General features: G+C 38.5%; 2 protein-coding genes across 3 annotated transcripts in view; one reads left to right on the forward strand and one right to left on the reverse strand.

Moving 5' to 3' along the window:
• The first annotated feature begins 8,068 nt into the window (after window positions 1–8,068).
• Window positions 8,069–24,937, forward strand: CYP51A1 (cytochrome P450 family 51 subfamily A member 1). Its single transcript, XM_037066076.1, has 10 exons — window positions 8,069–8,422; window positions 10,380–10,478; window positions 12,581–12,757; window positions 14,108–14,234; window positions 15,768–15,942; window positions 18,169–18,288; window positions 18,674–18,869; window positions 21,324–21,419; window positions 21,928–22,096; window positions 23,555–24,937. The coding sequence occupies exons 1-10, from the start codon at window positions 8,249–8,251 to the stop codon at window positions 23,731–23,733; spliced, it is 1,512 nt and encodes a 503-aa protein (XP_036921971.1). The 5' UTR covers window positions 8,069–8,248; the 3' UTR covers window positions 23,734–24,937.
• Window positions 24,938–26,924: 1,987 nt separating this feature from the next.
• Window positions 26,925–27,748, reverse strand: part of AKAP9 (A-kinase anchoring protein 9) — a 181,130-nt gene continuing 180,306 nt past the window's right edge. For both annotated transcript variants that reach the window (XM_037066078.1, XM_037066079.1), the window contains one exon: window positions 26,925–27,463. In XM_037066078.1, the coding sequence (XP_036921973.1) occupies window positions 27,429–27,463 (35 nt within the window). In that variant the 3' untranslated portion in view covers window positions 26,925–27,428. The remainder of the gene's footprint in view (window positions 27,464–27,748) is intronic.

Below are 27,748 nucleotides of genomic sequence, written 5' to 3' on the forward strand. Positions count from 1 at the left end.
TGAGTCTGAGCAAGTCTGGGTGCGGGTTCTCTAAGAGGAATGGATTGGGACTCCATAAATTTCTTCCACTAACTCAGTCCTCACTGGGTTTCAGAGCAGAAGTAATGGGGACTTATCTTCATGGTATTGGAACCCTGGGCTGGGGTGCCTGGTGTTGGGCTGGGACTCTTCACTCCTGAGATATCCCTCCTGATTTCTTATCCTCCTTATGTGGATGTGGGACCACTCCATTCTACATCTCCATCTCTCCTACCAGTGTGGATGTATGTGGTCTCTTTAATTCTATAGTTGTCAGACTTCCATTCAACTTGATTTTTGATGGTTGAGTGATAGTTCTATATTTTAGTTGTCATTTTCATGTGGTTGTGTGAAGAAGTGAGTCATGTTTACCTATGCTAACATCGTGATTGGGTCTTTATATGCAATTCTAAGAGATGGTGACAATTTATAACTACTACCCTAAAAAGTTAAAATAAAATACTAGACGCTGTTTTGCATATTTGTTCTAGTTCCCTGGAATTATGATAATGAGTTTTAAAAGTAAATAATTCCATTAAAAATTCTGTTATATAATGCTTTTATACAACCCCGAATTTAAAGGTAATAAGGCCATTAGTAACTTTTATTGGAGTTAAAAAGAAGAGCAGTTTCTTTTCAGATGCTGGCTTAAAAACTGAAATCAATGTACTATCCCTAATGTTACTCCATTAGTAATGGCATAGCTCTGTTAAACAAAAACCAAGGCCAGGGTCAGTAATTCTCTAGTTAAATGTCCACATAGACCTGCTAGAGTAGTTTCTTTCCTGTCATGTATGCCTCTCTCCTTCTTCTATCAGAAACACTCCTTCATATTGGGTACCCATTTCACATATTTCAGGCGCAGCTGACCTTGTCATTTGCAACCCTCTTTCCCCAGCCCCGAAGCTACTAGCCCCAAGGTCTTGTACTCGTCTAACTACAGTGAATGATTCAGGGAAAGCCATTGGACTCAAGCCAGGCCATTAAGAATTTGCCTTGGGTCTTTCTGCACAGCTATCAGGGAAAATGCACTCTTTCTGCTGGTAGGTTATGAGCCTTGAAGTCTTGGTCTATCATGCTAAGCATGTGGGAGTCTGTCTGAGAGCTGGATGGACAGAGAGAAAAAGATGGATTCCAGCTATATTAGTCAGGGTTCTCCAAAGAAATAGAACCAACCTGTGTGTGTGTGTGTGTGTGTGTGTGTGTGTGTGTAAGGACTATATATATATATATATCTTTATTAGTGTAGTCTCTATATTTCGAACTCAGGATTTCCTGGATCCAGGACCCATAGTTGTCACCTCTCTGACAGACAGATGGCTCTAAAATGTAAAGCATTTCAACAACTGGTGCTGGGACAACTGAATATACCATGCAAAAGAATGAATATGGACCCCTATCTCACACCATACAGAAAAATCTACTCAAAATGGATTGGTCCTATACATAAGAGATAAAACTAGACAATTCTTAGAAGAACATGCAGGCATAAATCTTCATGACATTGGGTTAGGCAATGAGTTTTTAAATATGACACCAGGGTGTAAGCAACAAAGGAAAACTAGTGATAATTTGCTGTGACCTATTATCGTAAAGACATAATTTCAAAGCTACTGCCAGATCTTTTGTGTCACTGAAAAATATCCATCAGCAGTGCATAATCCTATTACTTAAAATGCCCTAGTTGGCATGGTTTGAAACCCAGAGGATGCACAATGGAAAACCACTCCTTTCTGCATAATCATGTAGAGTCCCATCTTGGTTAAGAGCAGGGAAATCTGTATACATTTAGCTGCATTTAGGAAAATGTTTCTTTTCCTTTACTTGGCCTTGCATTGTCACAGAGCTGGGAAATGTTTGTCCTTGAAGTGCATGTGTGCATGTGTGCATGTGTGCATGTATGTGTGTTAGGTCCAATAAGTTTCCAGAAAACTGTAAGAGAAATGAAGAGGTACATTTCATTTCACACTGGTATGCAGACTTGAATGGCCTAGACTTGAGGTATCAAATGGGACAGTTTTGCTTAACTTCCTCTTACTGCAAAACTCAGAGAAATAATTTGCATAATTTTGTCCTGAACTGCCCTGCTGGGGAGGGGTAGGGTTGGGGTTTGGGTGTGAGTGGGCTGTGGATCCTAAGGTGAAATCATCTCTGTGGTTAGGGATTACAGCGCTCCTAAATAAAAAAATTTGACAGTAGGAATGAAATAAAACCCCTTCACTGAGAAGCAGTGAAGTAAATCTCTGTCACTGACACAGAAATAAATTTTAGGCAGGACAACAAGATATTGCTGTGTCCATGATGGAAACTTCCAGTCTCCATAAACTGTTTTAATGTTTAATTTTCTTTTGACTTTAGAAAGTTATATTTAGCATCTGATTTTAGTTTTTCTCTTGGATTCTATTTTACTATCTACATTCCTTCAGTAAAGCTGTAAAGGCATATTCATGTAGATAGTCATATAGATAGTGTGGTTTGGGGAATTTTAAGGGATTCGCCCTTCCTGTCAGAGAGTAGTATCTTACTGAGTAGTTAAGGGAAAGTGAGCAGAGGCTCAAGGCTGAGCTGAAATGGAGAGCTCTCTGGAGAAATGGCTGCAATTTGTATTAATTCAGGAGTCAACTTAATATAATCCTCCCCTTCCCACCAAATATGTCAGAGGGAGATCACAGAAAAGAAAAAAATACTAAAGAAATTATCCAAGCTAATTTTCAGTCACTCATTTTACTGTTTAAGTAAACATTTAAAATATGTAAACAAAGAAACATTGACTTTGGTCGTGGATGCTTTAGATGCTTTGTTTATCAATCATCCAGCATTTCAGTCTACTCTTGGTTCACAATAAGGAATTAAGTTTAACTTCAATAATGATAAAAAAGTGGTCTGATGAGAAGTATGGGCAGGTAGGAAAAAGTTAAATTACTGTATTCAACTAATAACATAATAGTAGGGTTGAATCCATAGTGAATTAATAATCTCCTTTTAAATTTTATGATGTCCTTCCAAAACAACACCTTGGGAAACTTATATTAAAATAATACAAGCTCTGGTTGTAAAGTAGTGGGAACTACCTTGAAGTTTTAATGAATAAGAAGTTTTGACTTAAAACGATTTCATAGTAAGGTTGTACTATTGGTATGGAACTTGGTTCCACAGTGAACAAAAATTAAGACCCCTATAAATCATATTTTAGGTCAACAACTTTCAAGCTTTTTGTCTCAAGACTCACAATCCTAGAAATTATTAAAAGTAATTAAAATTATTATTAAAATATAATAATAATAATTATTGCTCTGGTTTGTGTGGCTCAGTGGATTGAGCACTGGCCTGCAGACGGAAAGATTGCCTGTTTGATTCCCAGTCAGGGCACATGCCTGGGTTGCCCACCAAATCCATGGTTGGGGATGTGAGAGAGGCAACTGATCACAGTTGCTCTCACACATCATGTTTCTCTCCCCCTCTTTCTCTCTCCTTTTCCCTCTCTCTAAAAATGAATAAATAAAATCTTTAAAAAATAAAAACCTTAACTTAAAAAATGTTAATTTATATCTTGAATATTTCAATACTTATATATATGTATTAGCAGTATTACAAATTAATTGGAGAAATAAAAATGTTTATTAAAATAGCAATGACATGTTAACACATATAATGTGCTTTATAAAAAACAAAACCGTACTTCTGGCCAAGATGGAGGCATAGATAGACACACTGTGCCTCCTCACACCACCAAAAAGAAGACAACAACAATTTAAAAATGAAAAACAACAAGAACTGACAGAAAATTGAACTGTATGGAAGTCCAACAACCAAGGAGTTAAAGAAAATACACTCATACAGACCAGTAGGAGAGGCACAAATGGGCACTCGGAGAAGACTCACAGCAAGGTCGTGGCTGGTGGACCCAGCCTGGGATTGGAGTGGGGCACACAAGGCTGCAGGTGGCTGGTAAGACTGCGGCAGCAGTGGCTGGTGGAGTGGGTGGTCCCACATTCGAGTGCAGATAAACCAGGAAGAACAATTGGGGAGCGAGACAGACAGCGCAACCCTGAACTCCAGCTTGGGGAAAGCCTCAAACCACTGACTGAAAACACCTGGGAGCTGAGGGGCTGGGAGAGACTCCCAGCCTCACAGCAGAGTTCATAGGAAAGACCCACAGGGTCCTAGAACATATACAAGCCCACCCACCCAGGAATCAGCACTGGAAGGGCCCACTTTGCTTATGGGAAGTGGTGGAAGGGACTGAAATCTGACAGTGGAGCAAGCGCCATTGTTCCCTCTTGGACTCCTTCCCCACATACAGCATCACTACAAAGCTACGTTGGTTTCCCTGCCCTCATGAACACCTAAGGCTCCTACCCTCACTACAGTGACAAGAGCATCAAGACAGAAAATGGCCCAAATGAAAGAATAGATCACAGCTCCAAAAAAAATACAATTAAGTAACAAAGAGATAGCCAACATATGAGATGCACAGTTCAAAACACTGGTAATCAGGATGCTCACAGGATTGGTTGAATTTGGTTGCAAATTAGATGAAAAAATTAAGGCTACACTAAGTGAAATAAAGGAAAATATACAGGGAACCAATAGTGATGGGAAGAAAACTGGGACTCAAATCAATGGTGTGGACCAGAAGGAAGAAAGAAACAACCAACCAGAAAAGAATGAAGGAACAAGAATTCAAAAAAAAAATTGAGAAGAAGCTTTGGAATCTCCAGGACATCTTTAAACGTTCCAATATCCTAATCATAGGATTACCAGAAGGAGAAGAGGAAGAGTATCAAGTGGAAAAGTTATTTGAACAAATATAAAGAAGAACTTCCCCAGTCTGGCAAAGGAAATAGATGTCCAGGAAGTCCAGGAAGCTCAGAGAGTGCCAAAGAAGTTGAAGCCAAGGAGGAACACACCAAGGCACATCATAATTACATTACCCAAGATTGAAATGAAGGAGAAAATCTTAGAAGCAGCAAGAGATAAGGGGACAGTCACCTACAAAGGAATTCCCATCAGACTGTCAGCTGATTTCTCAAAAGAGACTTTACAGGCAAGAAAGGGCTGGAAAGAAGTATTCCGAGTCATGAAAGGCAAGGACCTACATCCAAGATTGCTCTATCCAGCCAAGCTTTCATTTAGAATGGAAGTGCAGATAAAGAGCTTCTCAGATAAGGTCAAGTTCAAGGAGTGCATCATCACCAAGCCTTTATTATATGAAATGTTAAAGAGATTTATCTATGAAAAGGAAGATAAAAATATAAACAGTAAAATGACAGCAAACTCACAATTATTAACAACCACACCTAAAACAAAAAGGAAAGCAAACTAAGCAAACAACTAGACTGGAACAGAACTACAGAAATGGAGATCACATGGAGGGTTATCAACAGGGGAATGGGAGGAGGAGAGAGGGAGAAAAGGTACAGAGAATAAGTATCATAGATGGTAGGTAGAAGATAGACAGGGGGAAGGTGAGAATAAGTATCATGGATGGTAGGTAGAAAATAGACAAGGGGAAGGTGAGAACAGTAAAGGAAATGTGGAAGCCAAACAACTTATATGTACGACTCATGGACATGAATTAAAGGGGGGGAATGTGGGTGAGAGGGGGTGTGCAGGGTGGAGGGGAGTGAAGGGGGGAAAATGGGACAACTGTAATAGCGTAATCAGTGAAATATATTTAAAAAAAACAAAAACAAAATAGAAAGGCAGCATTTAGATTTTTGCAAATCTCTTTAATACTTGGCTTAGTGGAAGACATTTGAATTCTCATATGTGCTTTTGTGTTCAATTCATTGTGCTATCTATATTGTGTTGGTTGAAATATATTAAGGAGATATAGCTTCACACAGATGTATAGTTGGAAAAGTGAGAAATATTTTTATAAAATTTTCAGATAATTATAGGTATTCCTCTTCACAGTAGTAGTCATTGCAATGTACAAACAGAAACTGTATTAATGAACTTTTTGTATTCTGTGAAAATCTATTGGTCTAACTTATACTTTAAATGGATGTTTCACACATGCTTGATTCCGTAACACTGTGTATTAGTTATTTGAATAATATTAGTTAATATTAGGGAATCTTAGTTATTCCCTAATATTAGTTATTTGAAAATACTGGTTCACTGCATTTTGCAAAGATTCAATATCTTGACACATTTTATTATATAAAATCTATTTGTCACTAAATTTTCTTCTGTAGAAAAGCCTCAATAATTATTAAGCTGTTAAGTTCACAGTCGTAGTTATATGTTTTCCAAAATAATTTTTATTTGAAAGATTTAATTTTGTCATGACAAGAACTACTGCTGGTGGTTTTCCTTGAAAGGAGGGGCTGATTTCTTTTTCAAGAAATGTCTGTTAAATACCCAAATCCGAATGACTATAAGTTTGTCAGTTGTTCTTTCAAGCAAAAATACATATACTCAGTAAACAAATGTTCCTCACTTCCTAAATAAATGAATGTTTAGTAAAATGAATGTTTCCAATTTCATCAAGGACGTTCTTAAGTGAAACAGGCAATTTTTTTCCCCTACTCAAGTGCATGGTAGTGAAGAATAACCATCAGTAGAGTTTGGTGCCGTTGTCCTCGATTTGCGCTAAGGCCCCAGAAGTTTTACTTACTATTGACTTTACAGTAGTCAAAAAGCAAGTAATGGTATTTTTATAAAGAGCTCTTACTTTGCAGACGACTGGAAGGGTCCTGGGGATTCCCAAAGGGCCATGGACCACGTTTTTGAGACCCGCTATGGTAGGTATTAGGATAAACAATATAAAAACAATTACTCCTATCCTCAAGTTCACCTTCTAACAGGGGAAACCTATGGAGATGATTACAACATAGGCTTAGTGATACAAGAAATAGCAGTGGGGAGGTCAGATCATGACCTCCGGAGCATGGACACGGAGCCTAGGTACCATAGTAGAGCAGCAAGAGGCGTGAAGAAACGTTTAAATGAGTGTGATAGCACCTGGTGACTGATTAGATAGATGGGAGGCATGAAGCAACGAGGTAAGCACTGATGCCCTTCCTACAGGCGTCACAGGAGGGGAAGTTGACAGAGCCTGGGAAGAGATAATGGGTGTAGTTTTGAATTTACCGACCATGAGATGAATGTTAGATCCCCAGGAGAGGTGTCGAGCAGGCAGTCGGCTATTCCCACTCCTTCCTTGAGAACTTTGCAATTTTCTCCTTCGCTGCTGTATCCCCATAACCTAGCACAGTATTTAGCTCTCAATGTGACTGAGTAAATCAATACATCGGGCCGTGAGCTCGTGATAGTAATCTACAAGGGGGTTTGAACTTGGTAGTCATTTTATACGCATGCTTATTTGAAACCACAGGAGCGGATGAGATCTGGCGGCAGGTTTGAACTCCCGCTAAATGGCCAGAATAAGTAGGGACTGTTGGCTCAAATAGGTCACGACAACCTAGAACATAAACATTTATTTTGGAAAGCCTGTTTCCGTATAACCCAGCAGAGCTAATAACCAAGATTTGCTATCTTTATGGCCTGACATGAGTATCTGTCAGACTTGTTTTAATTGGGGCTTGGGGGCTGACCTCATCGTCCTACACTTCTGTGGGCGTCTTTCACAATCTTCCCTTAGGGTTGTCTCTGAGTCCCCAAGAGCTGACTCTGGAGCCGAGTCAGCTGCGGCTGTCCTTGCGCCCAGGCAGGGGGCGGTGCTAAAGCCACTCGCCCCACTGACGCTGCATAGACTGAGATCACCTCACACTCCCGGGGAGCAATCAGAGAGCGCGCCACTGCCTGCTGGAAAATCGCAATGCTCGTTCTGAAATCCCTCCGCCGTGCTCTTCCAGAGTCGTGCCCTGACACTCTTCATCCAGGGCACACAGACTCCGGTGGTCCACGGTTCCCCAGAGGATGATGTCTTCTTAAACTCACCCTATGCTCCGTCTCTGTAGCACCTATGCCATAGGTACACGGTTCTTCTTATTGTCCTCAATCCAGGCGTAAGGAGACCTAGGAGTTATAAGTCCCACTAGGGGCGTGTCCAGCGGATGGCCCTGCCCCTTTCTGTGACGCACAGGTGGTGCGCGCAGCCGCCGGGAGTAGAGGGTGGACTGAGTTTAGTAGGTGACCTTGGCCGGGGCCGCCTCTGAATACCCATCTGCCGGCTTCTCCCTCTTGGTCTGTTCGGAGGGCCGGTGGCGACCTCGGCCTCCAGCATCTCAGGCAGACCGAAGCGGCGGCGGCGGCCAGGATGGCGTTGCTGGGCTTACTGCAGGCGGGCGGGTCAGTGCTGGGGCAGGCGATGGAGCAGGTGACAAGCGGCAGCCTGGTATCCATGCTACTGATTTCGTGCGCCTTTACGTTCAGCCTGGTCTACCTGCTCCGCCTTGCCATCGGCCACCTTGCCCCCCTGCCGGCGGGGGCGGTACGTGGACTCCTGGGGTTCAGGGAGGGGTACGCGGGGCTCTGGAGGTTCCTGTGGAGGACTAGCGCGGGCGGCGACTGCAGCTGTGCTCGCCTGGTCGTTGGCGGTAGGAGTATAGAGGTCTGGGGGTAGCCGCCACTCACCTTGGTGATGTGGCCTTGGTGGTGACGGTCCTTATTCAGGTGGTGGCCACGTGTCTGGTTCTGGCTAGGGTCGTGCTTGCCGCTTTTGTTGTCACAGTAGTTCTGCTGGCCGCGGAACTGGTGGTTCTAATAGTGTGGCTCTGAGTGCCCTAGTAGTCAGACTAGGCGCCTTAGGCGTATTGCGGGCCTGGTGGGGGCCCAGGTGGCGATGCTTTTGGCAACTGTAGCCCTGGTGGCCGTCATCCTGGGAACTGCCCTTGTGTGGTTCAGTGTCCTGCGGGCTGTGGTATTGCCCTTGATGGCGATTTATAAGGAGGGATGTGTTCAGTTTGGTAGAGTGAGAGGGACTGGAGTGTAGGGACCTTCCTATGATGCTAATAAAAGTTTCTCAAATTTAATGGCTTCATTGACCATTGGCTTCATACTTCTGTATTTGATAAATACATCCTTAACCAGACAACAACTAGTTTGAACCATAACAGGCAGTTAGTATCATTGATTTTCCCTCACGTGGGATTTTTGAGGAAGTGGTATTTATCTTTGGAAAGAAAGGTAGCTTTAGTATTTAAGATTGGTATTACCATTATCTGAAGAGTGAGTAGTATGAGACCACCTCACTATTGTGAGAACACCAGAGATCTGAGGAGTCTTATACTTTTTCATCATGGCTAGTTTGATTTCCAGGAGACTTAATGGTGTAATTTGTAAGTCTCATTCTGGGGCATCTAAAGTACTTTTCATAGTGAATGCCCAGGAGTTCCTGCTTGAGTCCATCTGCTGTCTCTTTAAAATCAGTGGATGTAGTTCATTTGCAGTGAGAGAAGTGTGAGATGTGTTCTGTTTGCTGGTAAATGTCACTTCTTTTACATATCCCTTATATCTGTACCTCAAGTTACTGTTTGTCTTTTTCTATACTTAAAATTTATTTATTTATTTTCAGAAAGAGAAAGGAGGGGAAAGAGAGGGAGAGCCACATTGATATGTGAATGAAACATTGATACGTTTCCTCTTGTGCCCCATGCCGCCCCCCCACCCCCACCCCCAGGACATGGCCAACAGCCCAGGCATGTGCTTTGACTTGGAATAGAACTGGCCACCTTTCGGTTCACAGGCCTGTGCTCAATCCACAAAGCCATACCAGCCGGGGCTTTTTCTATACTTTCTTATGGCAAGATTCTGGGACTAAAATTGTGAGTGGTAGTGGGAGTAAGTAGTGAAGAAACTACAGTTTGATTTTTCTGTTGGTTTTATTTTTGCTGTTTTTTGTTTTGCTGGTGATTAGGAAAGTTGCCTAGAGCCACTAGTAATAGTATTGGGCATATTCTGGATAGTGTTCAGCATTTATAATGGTAACACCTTTGGGTTTGTCTAGTCATTTATCTTATACCTTGTTTTGAGTTTCTCTTCTTTTTACTGTAAATACTCTCCTAAGATATTTGCATTTTGGCTTTATTACTTTGAAGCTTCATTTTTGGATACATTTTTCATATTAATAGCAAATTTTATTTGTTTGGTCATGAAACTGAATGGGATTTCTTTCTCTTTTTAAAAGATTTTATTTATTTATTCTTATAGAGAGGGGACGGGAGGGAGAAAGTGGGAGAGAAACATCGATGTAAGAGAGAAACATTGATTGGTTGCCTCTCATACATGCCCCATGCTGGCAATGCAGGCTTGTGCCTCCACTGGGAATTGAACCTGCGACCTTTGCTTTGCAGGCCGACGATGCCCAACCAACTGAGCCATACCAATCAGAGTTGGAGTTCTCTCTCAAAATAAAGTGTGAACTAAATGTTTTTTGTTTTCTCTTGCAGAAAAGCCCACCATACATTTTCTCTCCAATTCCATTCCTTGGGCATGCCATAGCATTTGGGAAAAGTCCAATTGAATTCCTAGAAAATGCGTATGAGAAGGTAAGTCTTTCAAATAATTAGAGAAAAAGAAACTAGTGCTTTTGAAACTTTTACATGATAGAACACTAAGAAAAAGTTGTGATAGTAATCTTATCCCAGGGATAGGAAAGTTGGAGCTGCTCCTGTTTTAAGAGCTGGAGGGGCCATCTTAATTTCTCTGACATCCTGGGGGTGATCTCGGAGATACCACTGAGGAAACTTACAGTTCTAGCAACTATGGTTTAAAAACCATTGCTATAAATTTTGTATTCACTGATCATAGTTTAAATTAATACTAATTGAACCTTCTTTTTCTTAACCATGCATCTGTGGAATTTTTTAATCTGCACTATACATCTTCTGTAACTTCAGTTCTACTTGAATGACCCACACAACACTATGGCTGCTCAGATCTTTGTGCTCCTCTCCAATGAGCTATCTCCTACCATTTCAGCCACTTACTCCCCATTCCCACTTGGAACTTGTCATCATTTCTCACTATTTTATGTTCACAATATGAATGTAGAGATCCTGTTCTTAGACTGCAACTTCTTTTCCTGGAGTTGCCTATGCAACTCTTTCCGCTATAACCATTCGTTGACCACGGTAGATCTTCCTGTCCATTGTTCCATTTACTTTGTCCTGGTCGATTAGCCTTCTTTCTTTACTTTCCTTCTTTTTCCACTTTGGGACCATGGTTCATCATTGGAGTTATACACTTGCCAGTGCTTTATTGTCCTTGGCCCCGGATCTTTTCATTATGTTTATCTGGTAAAACCCCATCCTTGGAGGGAGCCTGTTAGTCATTATCTCCTTCCTTGCAGCAGATTAATTCCTTTTTAATTTCATGATTGCCTGTCTACCTTAAATGACTTTTGAACACTGCTCAACAATCCTATTAACGTTTTTGTGGTTGGCTTACTTTCCCACTTTCCACAGTGACTCATTCAAATCTTTATTTTTATAAATTTCTGAATCTTCCTACTTTTTTATCAAAGCAGGTAACTTTGTGTCCACCTTAAAAAGAAATTAAAAACCATCGATGGGAACTATCTCATGTTCCCAATTTCAAACACACACCTATTTATGGCTATATAATCCGCTTCTCTTTTCTTCCTATTATATTAATAATCATAAAACACTTAACTTTTTATAAAACAGTGTAAAAACACTAAGTATAAAACACTAAGTATCAGTACTTAGTGTTTTATACAGATTATCTCATTGAAGTCCAACAAATATCTTCAGGTATATTCATTATAAAGATGATAAAACTGAGAAAAAGCTCAGTTCATCTATGTTCTTAAGCTCCCTGCTAGCCAGTGACCAAGCTAGGATTTACATATGGTTTGATTTCCAATTTGATGCTTTTAGTAATAATAATAATAAAAGAAATACATATAATTTTATTCTGGCCAAGGCATTCGAATATATATGTGTGTGTGTGTGTGTGTGTGTGTATATATATATATATATACACTTTCTAATATAGAATATGTATGTATAATACATACATATTATATATATACTCTAATTTATATAATATTTTCTAACATATCTGTTAATTTAACCTTGACAACAGTTCTGTGGAGTATTTGCTGTTATTCCCATTTTATAGATGAGGGAAACTGAAGCACATTGTTGGTGAGAAAGTGGTAAAACTGGCAACTAAATAAAGTTCTGGTGTCTTCACATAGCAAACACTGTAGGGAAGATCATATCCTTTAGCTACTCCTATAAATTTATCTTTAACCAAGGGGAAGGAAAATCTGTATTCTCAGATATTCCTCGCAGAATTACATATAATAAGTAAAAAAATTGACACATCACCCATTTCTAATAATGAAAGAATAGTTGATGATTGACATTATGATATCTGTGTATAAGATAGAAAATATTTTCAATATAAACAGTGAAAAAAGTAGAAGAGAAAATTTTACTTACATCTCATTTGTAACAGGATGCTCATACTTATAAATTTGGACAAAGACTGGGGATGAATTGCATTAAGGTTTATGAATGTTTTTATTTTCAACAATGTGTTATTTTGTGATTTAAGAAATTAGTGTCTTAGTGCTATATATTTTTTGGTAACATCAATATGGGTACTTTTTTCTCTTTAGTATGGACCTGTGTTTAGTTTTACAATGGTGGGCAAGACATTTACTTATCTCCTGGGGAGTGATGCCGCCGCACTGCTTTTTAATAGTAAAAATGAAGACCTGAATGCAGAGGATGTCTACAGTCGGCTGACCACACCTGTGTTTGGAAAGGGAGTTGCGTATGATGTGCCTAATCCAGTAGGTGACACTGTTATCTTCAAGACAGATAAGCCTATCCTATAATAGCTGCAGCCAGTAGTGTAATAGTATATATTTAAAATGTAGAAACAGTTTATTCCCTGGTACAAAAATCTGAGAATCACGAGACATTGAAATTCTAGCATAAGAGCTCTTTTGAGCTAGAAATGTTTGACTTTAGAAGTTTGTGTGATTTCTTTTCCCTGCCAAAGTCAAATATTAAAGTACTGCAAGTTGATGTAAAACAAAATTCAGGTAATTGGCCTAGTTGCTTGGTGTGGGCTCTGGCTGTGACTGTATCACTCACTACCTAGTGCCCTAGTGTCTAGTAGTTAAGAGAGTTGACATTAAAGTGTAGTTTCTAGGGATGGGAGAGTCGTGGGGAAGTGATAGCTCTCCTTCAGACCAAAAGAGCCTCTAATTAAACCTCTGGAAGATCGTGTCAGTGAGGAATGGTATTTTTGGGGGGAATAGAACAGAAGAATACGTGAAAGAATATAAAAATATTGAGACATAATGGACTTTTGGGAGAGTGTGCTGGCAAACTGGGTTGGGTTGGAAGGGTAGAAAATACCAAAGTAGGAAAAGGGAGCCTTAGAATCAGAAGTGGGGAAAGGGTATATAGGAAGGAAGCCAGGAAGTGAGATTCCTAATTTATCATTTATTTAGGACCTGTGTAACAGGTGTCTTCTATACATTACTTCAGATATATACATAAATGCTCTAAGTTTCCCATACCTAGTATAGTTTTTAAAAATCCTTGTACTACTTTTATTTTTAATTTTTAGAGGTTATTTTGAGTGTTGCAGTTATAACCCAAATGAATCTTTTAAAAATATTTTTTAGACTTTATTTATTTTTAAAAAGAGGAAGGGAGAAAGAGAGAGAAACATCAGTGTATGGTTGCCTCTTGAGGGCCCCCTACTGGGGACCTAGCCTACAACCCAGGCATGTTCCCTGACTAGGAATTGAACCAGTGACCCTTTGGTTCATAGGCCAGTGCTCACTCCACTGAGCCACATCAGCCAGGGTGAAATTTTTTTAAAAATTTGTCTTTATTTTTATAGAGACAGAGACATTGACTTGTTCCACTTATTTATGCATTCATTGGTTGGTTCTTATATGTGCCCTGACTGGGGATCAAACCTGCAGCCTTGGCTTATTGAGATGATACTCTAACCAACTGAGCTACTCGACCAGAGCCCAAAATGGATCCTAGGTCTTTTTTTTTTTTTATTGTTGTTCAATTACAGTTGTCTGCATTTTCCCACCACCAATCCCCCCTGGATCTTGGATCTTGTAATAAAACAAAATTGTGTTTTAATGTTGTATGCCTTTAATTTTGTTAAGGTTTTCTTGGAGCAGAAGAAAATGTTAAAAAGTGGCCTCAGCATAGCCCACTTTAGACAGCATGTTTCTATAATTGAAAATGAAACAAAGGAATACTTTCAAAGTTGGGGAGAAAGTGGAGAAAGAAGTAAGTAAAATGTTTTGATTTTGCATTTGTCCCAGTATTTTTACTTTTCTGTAATTAGAAATGTAAGAATGTGTGTACATGTGTAAAACACAAATTATAACAATGTAAAACCTTCTTAGATTTAATGGGAAGAATATGATATGATTATCATGGAATTAAAAAGACCTGAGAGGAAGTGATTTTTGCTGCTCACTAGCAAAACCTTAAAATGGATGAATTGGCATGTATATTATTCAGCTAATTTTTACAAATAAAGTAGTTCATGATTAATCTTTAAATAAATAATGTAAAACTTTCATTTTAAGATAAATAAAATAATTTAATTATATATATAATACCTTATTTATCTAATATTGTATGGGAATGCTTTATTCTATTTAAAAAAGCAGATGTAAATACATAGGCTTACTTTACCTTTACTAAAAGTTTGACTTTAGTCCTTTCCAGTAGAGATCTTTTAAAATGTATTATAAGCAATCTTGCATTATGTAGTGTACTCAATGTTTGGTTGTTTCTGGCCATCTAGTCTTTATATTGGACTTTAGTAAGTGTGGCCTCCAGAGACAATCGTCACACTCATGGCAGGAGGCAACATCTCCCTGTGGGGCCATGAGACCTCTGTGTAGGTCACCATGTTCTGGGTCTAGGCTTCAGTTCTAGAAAAGGTTTTAGAATCAAAAATTTGATTTAAAAAATGCACCTGAGGTTGATGGGATCTATTTCTAACCATACAAGAAGTTGACTTGGTGTATACAAGAGTGCTAAGTTAGTGAATACAAGTGAGTCATAATTATAGCACCAAGAATACTAGAGTATTTGCTGAACTTCATTTTGTTGGCGAATTTAACTGGAAAGCCAGATGAGAATTGGAATTTCATTTGGTGAGCACGGAATTAAAGAACATGGCATTGGTTGGATAATTTTATGACTTAAGTGTTGTCCAGATGATGCCTGCCTGATGCATCTGTCCCCTTGTTGGGCTGCATGAACTAATGCAGTTAGAAAACTAACTAAGTTTTCTCTTGTATATATATGGTCAGGACTTCCAGTTTCAGTCCAGACCTTCCTTCCCGCTTTTGACCCGGGAAATAACCCCTTCTTCTGTTTTTAAACTTCTGTTCCTTGGGAAGCATCTCTTTATTGTCCTCATATGCACTAAATAACTTTTTGCTGCTTTTGTTATACTGTGACCTTGGACTGAGACACCCATATTCATTTTTATCTTTGTTTTATCTTTTTAAGGTGAAGGGCTCATGGGTGAGGTTTAGAGATGCCTCTGTGGCGTTGATTTTGGCTGTCTGGCTGGGGTGGGCTGTTTTCTTCCCGTCATTTGGTATCTTGCCTCCCCGTTTGACCGAGCGGGGTAGTCACACATCTGTCTATAAGCCTTTTTTGATGGTATGACTAGGGCCTTATTGGTCCTTGAGTTAAGTTTTCCTTCTTACTTTTCCTTCACAGTTTTATATCTCTTAAGGAAACATTTTCAAAAGAATTTTTGGCAATATTAATGGGAATGACCTTTTTCCCCTCTAGATTTGTTTGAAGCTCTTTCTGAGCTCATCATTTTAACAGCCAGCCATTGCTTACATGGAAAGGAAATCAGAAGTCAACTCAATGAGAAGGTGGCACAACTGTATGCAGATTTGGATGGCGGTTTTAGCCATGCAGCTTGGCTGTTGCCGGGTTGGCTCCCTTTGCCTAGTTTCAGGTATGATAAAGAAACTACCCTCGGTGATTTAACTGTATAGTTACTACAGTGTTGGTATGCTTTGTGTTAACGGAGATAAAAATTAAACAATGGAAGTACAAATTGGCAGTTACAAAATAGTCATAGCGTAATGTAGTACAGCATAGGGAATATACTGTATTTTTTTTTTGACAATAAGACACACTTTTTGACCACATTTTTTGCTTCAAAATTTTTTTTCCTATTTTCCTCCTCTAAAACCTAGGTGTGTCTTATGGTGAAGACCCCAGACGCACCTAGTTTTTAGAGGAGGAAAATAGGGGAAAAAACTTTGAAGCAAAAAATGTGGTCAAAAAGTGTCTCAAAGCCCAAAGAATATGGTAGTCAATAATGTTGTTATGTTTGGTGCCAGCTGGTATACAAATATGTCATGACTATGCTGTATGCCTGAAACTAATATAATATTGAATGTCAACTGTAATTGAAAAGTTTTTAAAAATTAAAAAAACTAAGTATTAAGCAAATAGATTTGGGGAGATTATGAGCCCCCCATTCTCTTATAAGAATTCAAGCCAGGTTTTCTTTATATAGTGAGCTCATTTAAGGTAAGTTTCAGCTTCTTAAAAAGGTAACTTATTGTCTCTTTGTTCTAATATTTTATAACCTACTTTTTAAACTCTGTCAAAGAACTCAAATGCATTCTTTTACTCAGGAAAGTCCCTAAACTCTGCTGAAGTGTGATATGGTCCTGCAAGCACTCGTTTGAGAGCATTTGATTATCTTGTAGTATATTCTGAAATTTTTTGTTTGAAGTATTCATGCTTTTCTTCAATTTTCTCTTCGTGTCCTTGTCAACTATAGTTTGATCACCTAAATCGTGGGGGCCATCGTGGGGACACAAAGAAATACTGCTTGTAGAACTTCATGATAGCTTAGGGCCTTGCATATCAATAGGCTTTCTGTACCTTTGCTGATTCTTTTCCGTTCAGATGAGAGGTGGTGAAGAGTGGAGTTGTTACTTTCCCTTTTGTGTCTGCCACTGGTGTCCTTACAGAATGAAGAGGGGTGGGAGTAGAAGGGAAAGCCGGGGGGGGGGGGTCTTGAGTATTTGGAATTCATAATGTCTTACATTTGTAGGGAGCTTTGCAGTTTTCCAAATGCTTTCCTCTGTGTTATGTTGGAATATCCAGCACAGCTCTGGGCTTGGAGTAGATTCTCCACGAACGTGCCTGGAGCCTATTTCCACCTTCCCTATCTCCTGGGTGGAGTCAGAAATTCCTGTGCTTGGTATGGTAGGCCCTTCACCAGTCTTGCCAGCCCAGTCTCTCTCTGTCTTACCTGATTCAACCCATCAAGCAAATTGGTCCATTCATTTTCTTAAACAGGCTTTATGTTTTCCTGAGCTATGTTCATACTGTTAAATTTCAGTCTCCTCTTCCCTTCTGCCCCTATTATTTTCTGTAACAGTCTTAAAAATGAAGCAAGGCGGGAATTGTTTATTAGAAGGCTTGATTAAGAGGGAGGTAAGGGAGTCACAGTGCCTGGTTTTAAATTTTGGCTCCCTTGTGAGCTGGCTGTGAAGTGAGGATAAAAACTTTTACCTCATAGGAGGTCAAAGTGGGTAATTCATGTAAAACACAGTACCTGTTAACTAGTGAGCACCCTCTTTTAAAGATAAACTTTTGGGAGTTGAAGTTTGTTTTCTGATAGTATTAATATTTTTAACCCCTGTAGAACTTTGATGTCTCAGGAAATGAACAGTAGAATCAAATCCTCTATGTTCTACATCTTACATTTCAATAATCCAAAATAAATCCTAGGCTTTTTCACTTCCTAGATTCTATAAAAGAACCAGAGTGACTCTCTATCTGCTCTAAGAATTAATTTAGTTAAAGTTGGAATTTTATGTTAACCTAAAAAGCATAGTGCTCCGTTACAATGATTCCAAAGGAAGAGTCATCCGAGTCTTGTTTTAGACCTGTAGTGAGATCACAGGCCTGTGTTAAGGATCAGGGATCTGTATATTAAAACACAGTTTTTGCCCTTAGTGGCCCAAGAAAGTCCTAGAAATAGGTGATTTTCACGGTATCTTTTTTTCATCTGGGTTCTGAGTTCTGTCAGTTATTTTAGAGTCATGTGTTAGTTAGATAAGATCGCTTTAAGCTAACTCCTGGTTATTTTCAAAAGGGATTTGATGCCGGAAAGCACTGCTTTATTTTTGAAGTGATTTTCATCTTTGACTTACAGACGCAGGGACAGAGCTCATCGAGAGATCAAGAATATTTTTTTTAAGGCAATCCAGAAACGCAGACAGTCAGAAGAAAAAATTGATGACATTCTCCAAACTTTACTAGATTCTACTTACAAGTAAGAGCTGTTCAGTTCACATATGAAGCTGAGATTACACATTAAAACATAGTTAAATACTGTCTCCAGAAAGTAGTGGTGCTGGCAAAATTAGTAACTGTGATCTTTGAACTTCTTAAACGGATGAGAGATGTAAATTACTGGGATCCGGTATCTCACTGGCATCCCAGGGATTACACATGGTGAAAAGTTTGCTAGGAAACTGCAATGAAGTCTTTTGTATTCAAAATCCTGTTTGCTACTGGTTGTCTCTTTTCCCCTGATGGGCAAATGTAGGAGAGTGTTATGCCTGAAACATTAATTCATTATGACCCTTTATTTAAAGGTTGAGGCATGAAACGCGTCTGCTGAAGTGTTAACCTTGTGTGTGTGGTTCATTCCGTAGGGACGGGCGTCCCCTGACAGATGACGAGGTGGCAGGCATGCTGATCGGACTGCTCTTGGCCGGGCAGCACACGTCCTCGACCACCAGTGCCTGGATGGGCTTCTTTCTGGCCAGAGACAAGACACTTCAAGAAAAATGTTATTTAGAACAGAAAACAGTCTGTGGAGAGAATCTGCCTCCTTTAACATATGACCAGGTTGGTTGGATTTTCATTTAAATTCCTGCCTTATCTAAGAGTATCTGTGGCTTGATTTTAAAGGTGACAACTTGAGCAGCGAAAGCAAAAGTATACATAGTACTTTCACTTTTACTTTTACTTTTTTACTTTTATGTATACTATGTACACATAAAATTATGTACACATACTATATGTACCTAGCATACATAGTACATCAAACTAAACAGTTTTGCACAGTGAAGGAAACCCTTAATAAAACAAAACAAAAAAACAACCTACTGAATGGCAGAAGGTATTTGCAAATGACATATCCAGTAAAGGGTTAATAACCACAGTTTGGGTAGAAGACCTGAGTAGACATTTCTCCAAAGAGGATACACGGGACCAAGACATGAAGAGATGCTCATCACTACCATCAGGAAAGTGTAACTCAAAACCATAATGACATACACACCCCCTCACACCTGTCAAAAAATTAATCCCTAAGTTAGATAAATTTAGATGAAATAAGTGCTGGTGAGGATGTGGAGAAAAGGGAACCCTCATGCACTGTTGGCGGGATTGTAAACTGGCATAGCCACTATGGAAATCAGTGTGAGGGTTCCTCAGAAATTAAGACTGGAATTGCCATATAACTCAGCAGTACCACCTATGAGTATTTATCTGAAGCAAACAAAAACACTAATTCAAAAAGATACGTGCACCCCTATGTTTAGTACAGAATTATTTATAATAGCCAAGATACGGAAGTAACCTAGATATCAATAGATAAACAAAGATAATTTGAGATACATACACACACAATAGAATATTACTCAGCAATAAAATAAAGAATGAAATCTTGTAGTTTGTGACAAATGGGTATTTGATGGCCCCAGAGGGTGTTATGCTAGGTGAAATAAGTCAGGCAGAGAAAGACAAATAGTGTGTGATTGATCTCTCTTATATTGGAATCTGAAAAAAAAATGAATAAACAAAATAAACAGACCCATAGATAACAGAGAGCAAGGTGATGATTACCAAAGAGGAGGGGGTGGGGATGGATGAAAATAATTTTTTAAAAAAGAATATAAAAACGAAGGGGACAATTTGAAATTTTCTGTCTATTATAGCTTAATTTGACTAGCTTGTTTTTTGAAAATTCCCCATAGTCCTTGCTAAAATGTCCTAATGCTGGATTTGGTTTGCTAGTATTTTGTTGAGGATTTTTGCATCTATGTTTATGAGGAATATTGATCTGTAGTTTTAGTGTGGTATCTTTGATAGGTTTGGTATCAGAGTAATAGACATTTCATATGAGTTTGGAAGTGTTCCCTTCTATTTTTGGAAGAGTTTGAGAAGGCTTGGTGGTAATTCTTTCTGACATGTCTAGTGGAGTTCCCCAGAGAAGACATCTATATCTGTTTTTCCTTTGTAGGATGTTTTCTGGTTACTGTTCAATCTGTGACTTGTTACAGGCTTATTCATATGTTCTTTTTGAGTCAGTTTTGGTAGCTTGTGTGTTTCTAGGAATTTATCCATTTTACCTAGATTACTTAATTTGTTGGCATATGATGGTTAGAGTATTGTCTTACACCTTTTATTTCTGCAAGTTCAGTAGTAATATCACCTCTTTCATTTCTGATTTTAGTAACTTTTCAAATAATAGCTTAATTGGTACATAATTCACATACTGTAAAATCCATCCCTTGAAAGTATACAGTTTACTGGTTTTTAAGTGTATTGATAGTTGTGAAACCACCCCAATTTAATTTTAGAATATGTACATCACTTCCAAAAGTGAGCCAGTACGTGTGTCGGTAGTCACTCCCTGTTTTCCCGTGCTGGGCCCCTGGTAACTGCTCATCTGCTCTTTGTCTCTGTGGGTTTGCTTTTTTGGGGGGGGCATTTCCTACCTATAAATGACCACATTCACATGATATGTGGTCTTTTGTGACTGGCTTCTTTCACTTAGTGTGTTTTCAAGGTTGATCCATGTTGTGGTATGTATGAGTACTTCAGTCTTTTTTATTGCCTAGTAACCGCCCATCATCTGGACACACATTTGTTCATTCGATAGCTGGTGGACATTTGGGTTGTTTCTTCCTTTTGGTGCTATTGTCAATAATTCTCTAAACATTTGTGTACAGGTGTTTATAAAGCTGACATTGATGATTTTTGCTATTATTTTGATTATAGATGAATTTTTGTGGGTCCTTACTATGCCATTCTTCAGGGTGATCACCTCTCCCCCTGTTCTTCTGCCCTCTTTTCCCTCATTGACCTTGGACAGTGATGGGACAAGATAATCCCAGCTACCTTGAACCAGGGACCTCTGCACATCTACTCAGAATATAAGTTATTTTGTAATAACCTAGAAAAAATCATTTTAACTTAAAATTAATTAAAAATTTATAAAATAATCTTTTAGTTAAAATACTGTTTAAATGTGTTAAATATTTGTAAAACTCAGGGAGTATTTTCTCTTTCTAGCTCAAGGACCTAAATTTACTTGATCGCTGTATAAAAGAAACATTAAGGCTTCGCCCCCCTATAATGACTATGATGAGAATGGCCAAAACTCCGCAGGTGGGTCTCTGAGTCACATCTCTTGTGTGCCCCTAATTTTAATTTAGCAGAAAGATGATTTCCAGAGAGTTTTTGAAATTAAAAGAGTAGAATAACCACTTCTACCTAATTTAAAATTTTACATGTTCTAAGGATATATTTTCACATAATTGCAGACGGTATACAAAGTAATCTGTTCCCTGCATTCAACAATTAGGGTTTTTCAAACAGATATATTTTTTTATTTAAAAAATATTTTGTTGTAAAAATTTTTAACTATGGAAGTATAAAAACAAGGTTATGAAAGATTCCTTGAAATCCCACCCCTACCTCTGAGGCATTATTTTTTGTGTATATATTTGTAGCCCAATTTTGGGTCATTTGGAAATCACCTTGACTTAAATAACTTTTTGCTGGCCTATTATCATCTAGTATTTATATGTATATCTGATATATATTACTGCTTTATTACCCAATGACCTGATTATTTGGTAGAATATTTTAAAATTAATGAAGCTTTCATTTGTAGGTGGTGGCAGGGTATACCATTCCTCCAGGACATCAGGTGTGTGTCTCTCCCACTGTCAATCAAAGGCTTAAAGACTCATGGAATGAACGCCTGGACTTTAAGCCTGATCGCTACTTAGGGGACAATCCAGCCTCTGGAGAAAAGTTTGCCTATGTGCCATTTGGAGCTGGTAAGATGAATGTATTTATTTAGTCTATGGCCATACCACCCTGAACCAGCCTGATCTTGCATGAATATATTTACATTTGAAATGTTTGTTCTGAGAAGAGCTTATATTCTGAGTAGTCAGATGTTATCAGAACAAACAAAAATAAGCCATGTGAATTTTATTTAGGTATCTTTCCCTTTCCTAATAGTGATATTTTTGCAAAATGTATGGGGATTTTCCCCACACCAGTTCTCTGCAGACACTATCTGGGTTCCTACAATTCAGTTCAATTCTGACATTCTCTTCCCAAAGTTAACACAGACCTCGTTGGTTAAAGGGTGAGTCTCACAAGACCACTCCCTCCCCCGACTTCAGACACCAGATGCAAGTTCACTTGTCGCCTGTTGTTCTGACCAACTAGTTATAAATCAGAGGTTCTCTTACTCCCCTCTTTGGGGTTCCACAATTTGTTAGAATGGTTCACAGAACTCAGAAAACAGTTTACTTACTGAGCTGAAGATACAACTCGGGAGCAGCCTGATTGATTGAAGGGATGCCTAGGGCCAGGGGCACAGGCTTCCACAGCCTCTGTGGGTGTGCCACCCTCCCAGTACCTCCCCACATTCATCAGCCTAGAGACTCTCCGACACCCTTGCCTTTTAAGGAGCTTTGTGGCGGCTTCATCACATAGGCATGATTGACTAAGTCATTGGTCATTTGTGAGTAATTCAAACTCCAGCTCCTCTCCCTCCTTCCTGAGGGGCTTTTTCCAAAAGTCACCTCTTTTCACTTAAGAAGTTCCAATGGTAGGAGGAGCTTTGTGCCAACAATGCAGGTAAGACCAAGTATATTTCTTACTGCACATTAACAGTATCGTAGTTGTACCTTTAGTATTGAAGTCCAATTTGAAGTCAGTTTAAGTGCTCCAACTTGGTTTTTTTCAGGATCGTTTTGGTTGGCCTAGTTCCGTTGTGTTTCCATATTCATTTTAGAATCAACTTGTCAGTTTTTGTCTGCATATGACCTTTCAAATTTTGATCTGTTTCCATTCTGGGTTTATTAAATGACATTTTATTCCACTATCATCTGTAATGGCATTGATTGGAAGGTTTATATTGACTTTTAACTAGTGCTCTCTTGGAAGAAAAGGTAAGAATATTCTAGTATATTGCGAAACTAGATCAGTATCATGTATTTCAAACCTTTCATATATTTAGCTTACATAAATGTTAAGTTTCAAAAAGAGTGATTGGAAAAATCATTTATAATTACCCAATGCTGTTTCTACTAAAAACGTGTTGAAAATCTCCTGGGCTTTTTATTAACTATTTATATTCTTGTATATGAAAACAATGTCTTTTTATTATTACATCTGTGTCTCTGTTTTTCACCTAAACTGTAGCTAAACAAATTTCATAACTGCAGGCTAAAAGAAAGAAAGAAAATTCCAGCTGATTCTTTTGAAAACTTTTTTCACAGGGCGCCATCGTTGTATTGGGGAGAATTTTGCCTACGTGCAAATCAAGACAATTTGGTCCACTATGCTTCGTCTATATGAATTTGATCTCATTGATGGATATTTCCCCACTGTGAATTATACAACCATGATTCACACCCCTGAAAACCCAGTTATCCGATACAAACGAAGATCAAAATGAAAAATGTTGCAAGGAACTGAAACGTAAAATGTCACTGTAAACAGCAAAAACATTGGGAGAAAATGAAGTTTATGAAACAACTCTGTGTGTACTCTTTTTTGAGTGTGTAACTTTAAAAGTCAGCAAGCTTAACAGTTTTTATATTTTCTTAACTGAATGGTTCCATAAAATCTAATGGCATTTCAGACATTTTCTAGTACTTTTATGATGGGTATTTACTACATATTGCTTTATTTAAAGAAATCAAGCTCATTATTAAAAATTGTTTAGGGGGATCTTGGCTACTGGCAGATTCTAAATAACACAATTTCTAGGTATTAATTTTAAGAGCATGGTTAGCTCTTGGCAAGTAAGTTCAGGGTATTCAAATTTTGGACTAGATCTGCAAATATAAAAGCCCAATGAGATCCTTGGAAGCCTTAAGTTATTTATTCATTTACTAGGTGATGTGTATATGAGAGGAATGGTGGTTAGGTTAGAGGAATGGTGGTGTAAAATAAACATTTACAGCCTTGGGTGAGAGAGAATCCTATTAACTGTTCTAGTATCATAGCAGCAACAGAGCTATAATGTAGGAAAATACATCCTTAGGGAGTACTGTCTATAGGAAACGGGCAGATATCTATGACAATGACTTACATTTCCTAAAAAACAATAAGTATTAATTCCAAAGACTGCCTGCATTAACTTGATGGAATTACTAAATACTTGGTATCTACCTGATACATTTGTTTCTGGTCCCACATGGTAACATCTCTGAAAACCCAAAATAAAGTCCCTAAGGGGTAGTTTTTGTTCTCTTTGGCTCCAGGTAGGTTCTCTACTTCTCCAGAATCTATTTAAGAGGTTTCTGTTACTAGTTCGGTTTATTAAAACTTAATTTAGGTCAACAAGCTTCTTTTAAATACAAAATTTGTGATCAGAAAACTGTGCCTTTAACACAAGGATAATGTTCAGCAGGGCCCTTGAGAGCAGTGTCACTGGTCCTATCTGTGCCTGTGAGGGCTGTGTTCAGGAATCAACTCAAATGGTAACTGGAGGCCTATCTTTTATACCTGGAATTGGACTACACAGTCTGTTTTTACTAAGTGAGGCCAAACTCTTTTCCCTTTCACAAGGGAAAAGGCAGTTCTGTTTAGGAGGCTGGAGGACTCATGTTAAATGCTGTCTCTGCTTTTCAGAGGTTTTCACATTAAAATTATCTTAGAGAAAAACATAGTCTGTATCCATGAACTGACTGTAAAGCATGTGCGCTTTAGTGAGTACAATTCAGGAATCTAGAAACTTGGATGGGAAACACTTCCATGCTTATCTGTACTAATTTCAAATTGTAACTTAGTATTTCCTTTACGAAGTGAGGCAACAAACCACACGGGTTATTAGCAGTGCCCATGATCGTGAACAGAAATCACAGGTATTTTCCTATCACTTTACAGATGTTATAGATCTTGAAGTACCTTTTACTCTCATCACTACTTTGAAATTATGGTCATTGTTAGATCTGCTAGGTCTGATTTCTCTGACCTTACATGTTATATCACAAGCCATTTTTAAAATTTGACTTTTCATATAATGTTTCCTTTCCAGTGCTATATACAGGGTCTGGTAGAAGTAACGCCTGCTTGAGTGTGGTTGGAGAGTAATAATATAGGTGTTAATAATTTATAGTTTTAATTTGAACATTTTACCTAAATTGTCGTATAATGAGCTTGAGTATGATATTGTTATGTTCCAGAATTACATGCTTATGATTTTGTAATAAAAGATTTTGTAATAAAAAGGGGCGTTATTTGTGCTGGCTCCTGTATTTTATGTCTAAAAAGCATTATTCTGAGAAGAATAGTTTCACAAACAAGGAGAGATTCATGGCACAAATACAGTTGAAACCTCGAGGAAAGACTAGTTTATGTTTAGTGAATAGTTTATTTTTGACGTTAAGAGCTTTTAAAGTCAAAAGAGGTATGGTTTTTAATCATAGATTAAGAACTGATAAGCATTAACAAGTTGATGGCAGAGGCCTAATGTCAGAAAGGCTGATGGTCAAACGATGGAGTGAACGCAGAGCAGTCAGAGCACTGGGCCATCTCCCCTTCCTTCTTGCTCAGGGCAAAGAGCCTTGAGACTATGAAAGGTGCTGCCCACAACCCTCACCTTCAACTATCTGCTTCAGAATACATTGTTATTCTTGCTGGAGCCCAGCTGCTAACATGGAAAATTTAGGTACTATGAAGTCTTCAAGAATGTACAATTCATTTCCATTGTCTGTTTTGGGTTGGTATAAATCAGAAAATACACCCAATGATAAGGCAACAATCTGGTTATAAGCATTAACTACTGTTACTATTGCTGACTTAGTGAGTTGCTGGGTTATCAGGGAGGACTCCAAGTAAGACGACGTTGAGGTTTATTTTACATCTGGGAGGGATTCCCAATCTGGATTTGGCTCAGAAGAAATACTGTTTATTCTGTTGCACTGAGGTTAATAAAATGTAAGGTTATTTGAGTTAGATGAGTTCTGCATCGTCTTAGTGGACATGGCTTTGTGGGGACACTCCTTCAGACACAAGTACCATGAAATAGAGCAAGTAACGTGAAATAGAGCAAATAAGGATTAATCACGAAGGTACCAATGTATCAATAGCTTTAAACAAATACTTTACATATATGTAAAGTTGATACAACGGCAAATGGACAATTCTTCCTCAATGGAAGAAGAAAAATCCCAATGGTATCTAGTAGATTAGGACAACTTTCCGAATCTCAAAGTCCGAAATAGATGAGTGATGAGACTACTGAGTATTTGTGCACCCCTCCCCCATTCCTATGTTGAAACCTACTGTAGCCTCCAATTTGTTGGTGTTCAGAAGTAGGGCTTTTTCGGGGACTTCCTGGGGGGAGCCCCCATGAATAGGGTTAGTGCCCTTATAAGAGAAACCTCACAGCTCCCGGTCCCTTCTGCCCTATGAGGACATAGCAAGAAGATGGCAGGCTATTAACACGGAAGCAGGGCTCATTGGTCACCAGTCTGCTGGTACCTTGATCTTGGACTTTCCTGCCTCTAGAACTGTGAAAAAAAAACTTCTGTTGTTCGTAACACAACCAGTCTGGCGTTCTGTTAGAGCAGCCCGAATGGACTAAGACATGCACCAGGAACTATGGCATAGTCAAAAATGAAGAGGGTTCAAATACAGTGTGGTTAAAATGGTGAAGTCATTTTTATTTCAGTACTTGACAAAATACCTCATAAAAGTCAAAACTTCTACCATTATACAAAAATAGGTCTCTACAAGTGATATCTGTCATCATCACCAGTAGCAAATATATTAGGCAGAAACAGGTAACTTCAGTAGCCTCGTAAGAAAAGTGCAGGACACCTCAAGCCACACATTCAGCAGTGTCATAATGCGCAAAAGTTTAATCTTTTCACCCATTTGATAAATACACCAGGTTTATAATTTAACCATTTAAATTAGCATTCCACAAATACACATGTAATTTAAGGACTATTGTGCATGAATACATACACAATGCTTCTATGTACAAACTCCAGTTTGTTTTCATGTGCTGGCAAGGGATTGTGTACAATCGTAAGCTGTGTTCATGTTGGTCCCATTGAATGTCCACGATACAAAAGCACAAAAGAACCATTGGTTTACAAAAGGGCATTTGTTTAAAATCACTTCAATTTCAAAGGATTATCTTCTCATGCCAGCATGAAAATGAGTTGAACCTATGAGAGAAAACCAGGATATTTAAATGATTTCAAATTAGATTGTTACCTATACACACTAACTAGTTCATGAAGGGGCAGATTACTATTACCCTCCATATAAAAATAATGCTTTTTATTTTCCTAAAAAGTCTTAGTTGAACAGATTTTATTTATTGTATTTTTAAGAATTTACTGAGAAAGAGAAACATCAATTTGTTATTTTACTTCTTTATATATTCCTTGGTTGCTTGTATGTGCCCTGACAGAGGATTAAACCCACAACCTTGGTGTATTGGGGCACCA

The sequence above is a fragment of the Sturnira hondurensis genome, unplaced genomic scaffold (genome assembly GCF_014824575.4).
Source record: "Sturnira hondurensis isolate 20B ecotype Veracruz unplaced genomic scaffold, ASM1482457v3 Scaffold0016462, whole genome shotgun sequence".
Taxonomy (NCBI): Eukaryota; Metazoa; Chordata; class Mammalia; order Chiroptera; family Phyllostomidae; genus Sturnira; species Sturnira hondurensis.

Bases quoted from the DNA above. Each gene is read 5' to 3' on its own strand.
- CYP51A1 (XM_037066076.1), top strand. From the start codon at position 8,249: ATGGCGTTGCTGGGCTTACTGCAGGCGGGCGGGTCAGTGCTGGGGCAG. The intron at 10,479-12,580 runs GTAAGTCTTTCA...TTTTCTCTTTAG, and splicing joins TAGAAAATGCGTATGAGAAG to TATGGACCTGTGTTTAGTTT. The intron at 22,097-23,554 runs GTAAGATGAATG...CTTTTTTCACAG, and splicing joins CTATGTGCCATTTGGAGCTG to GGCGCCATCGTTGTATTGGG.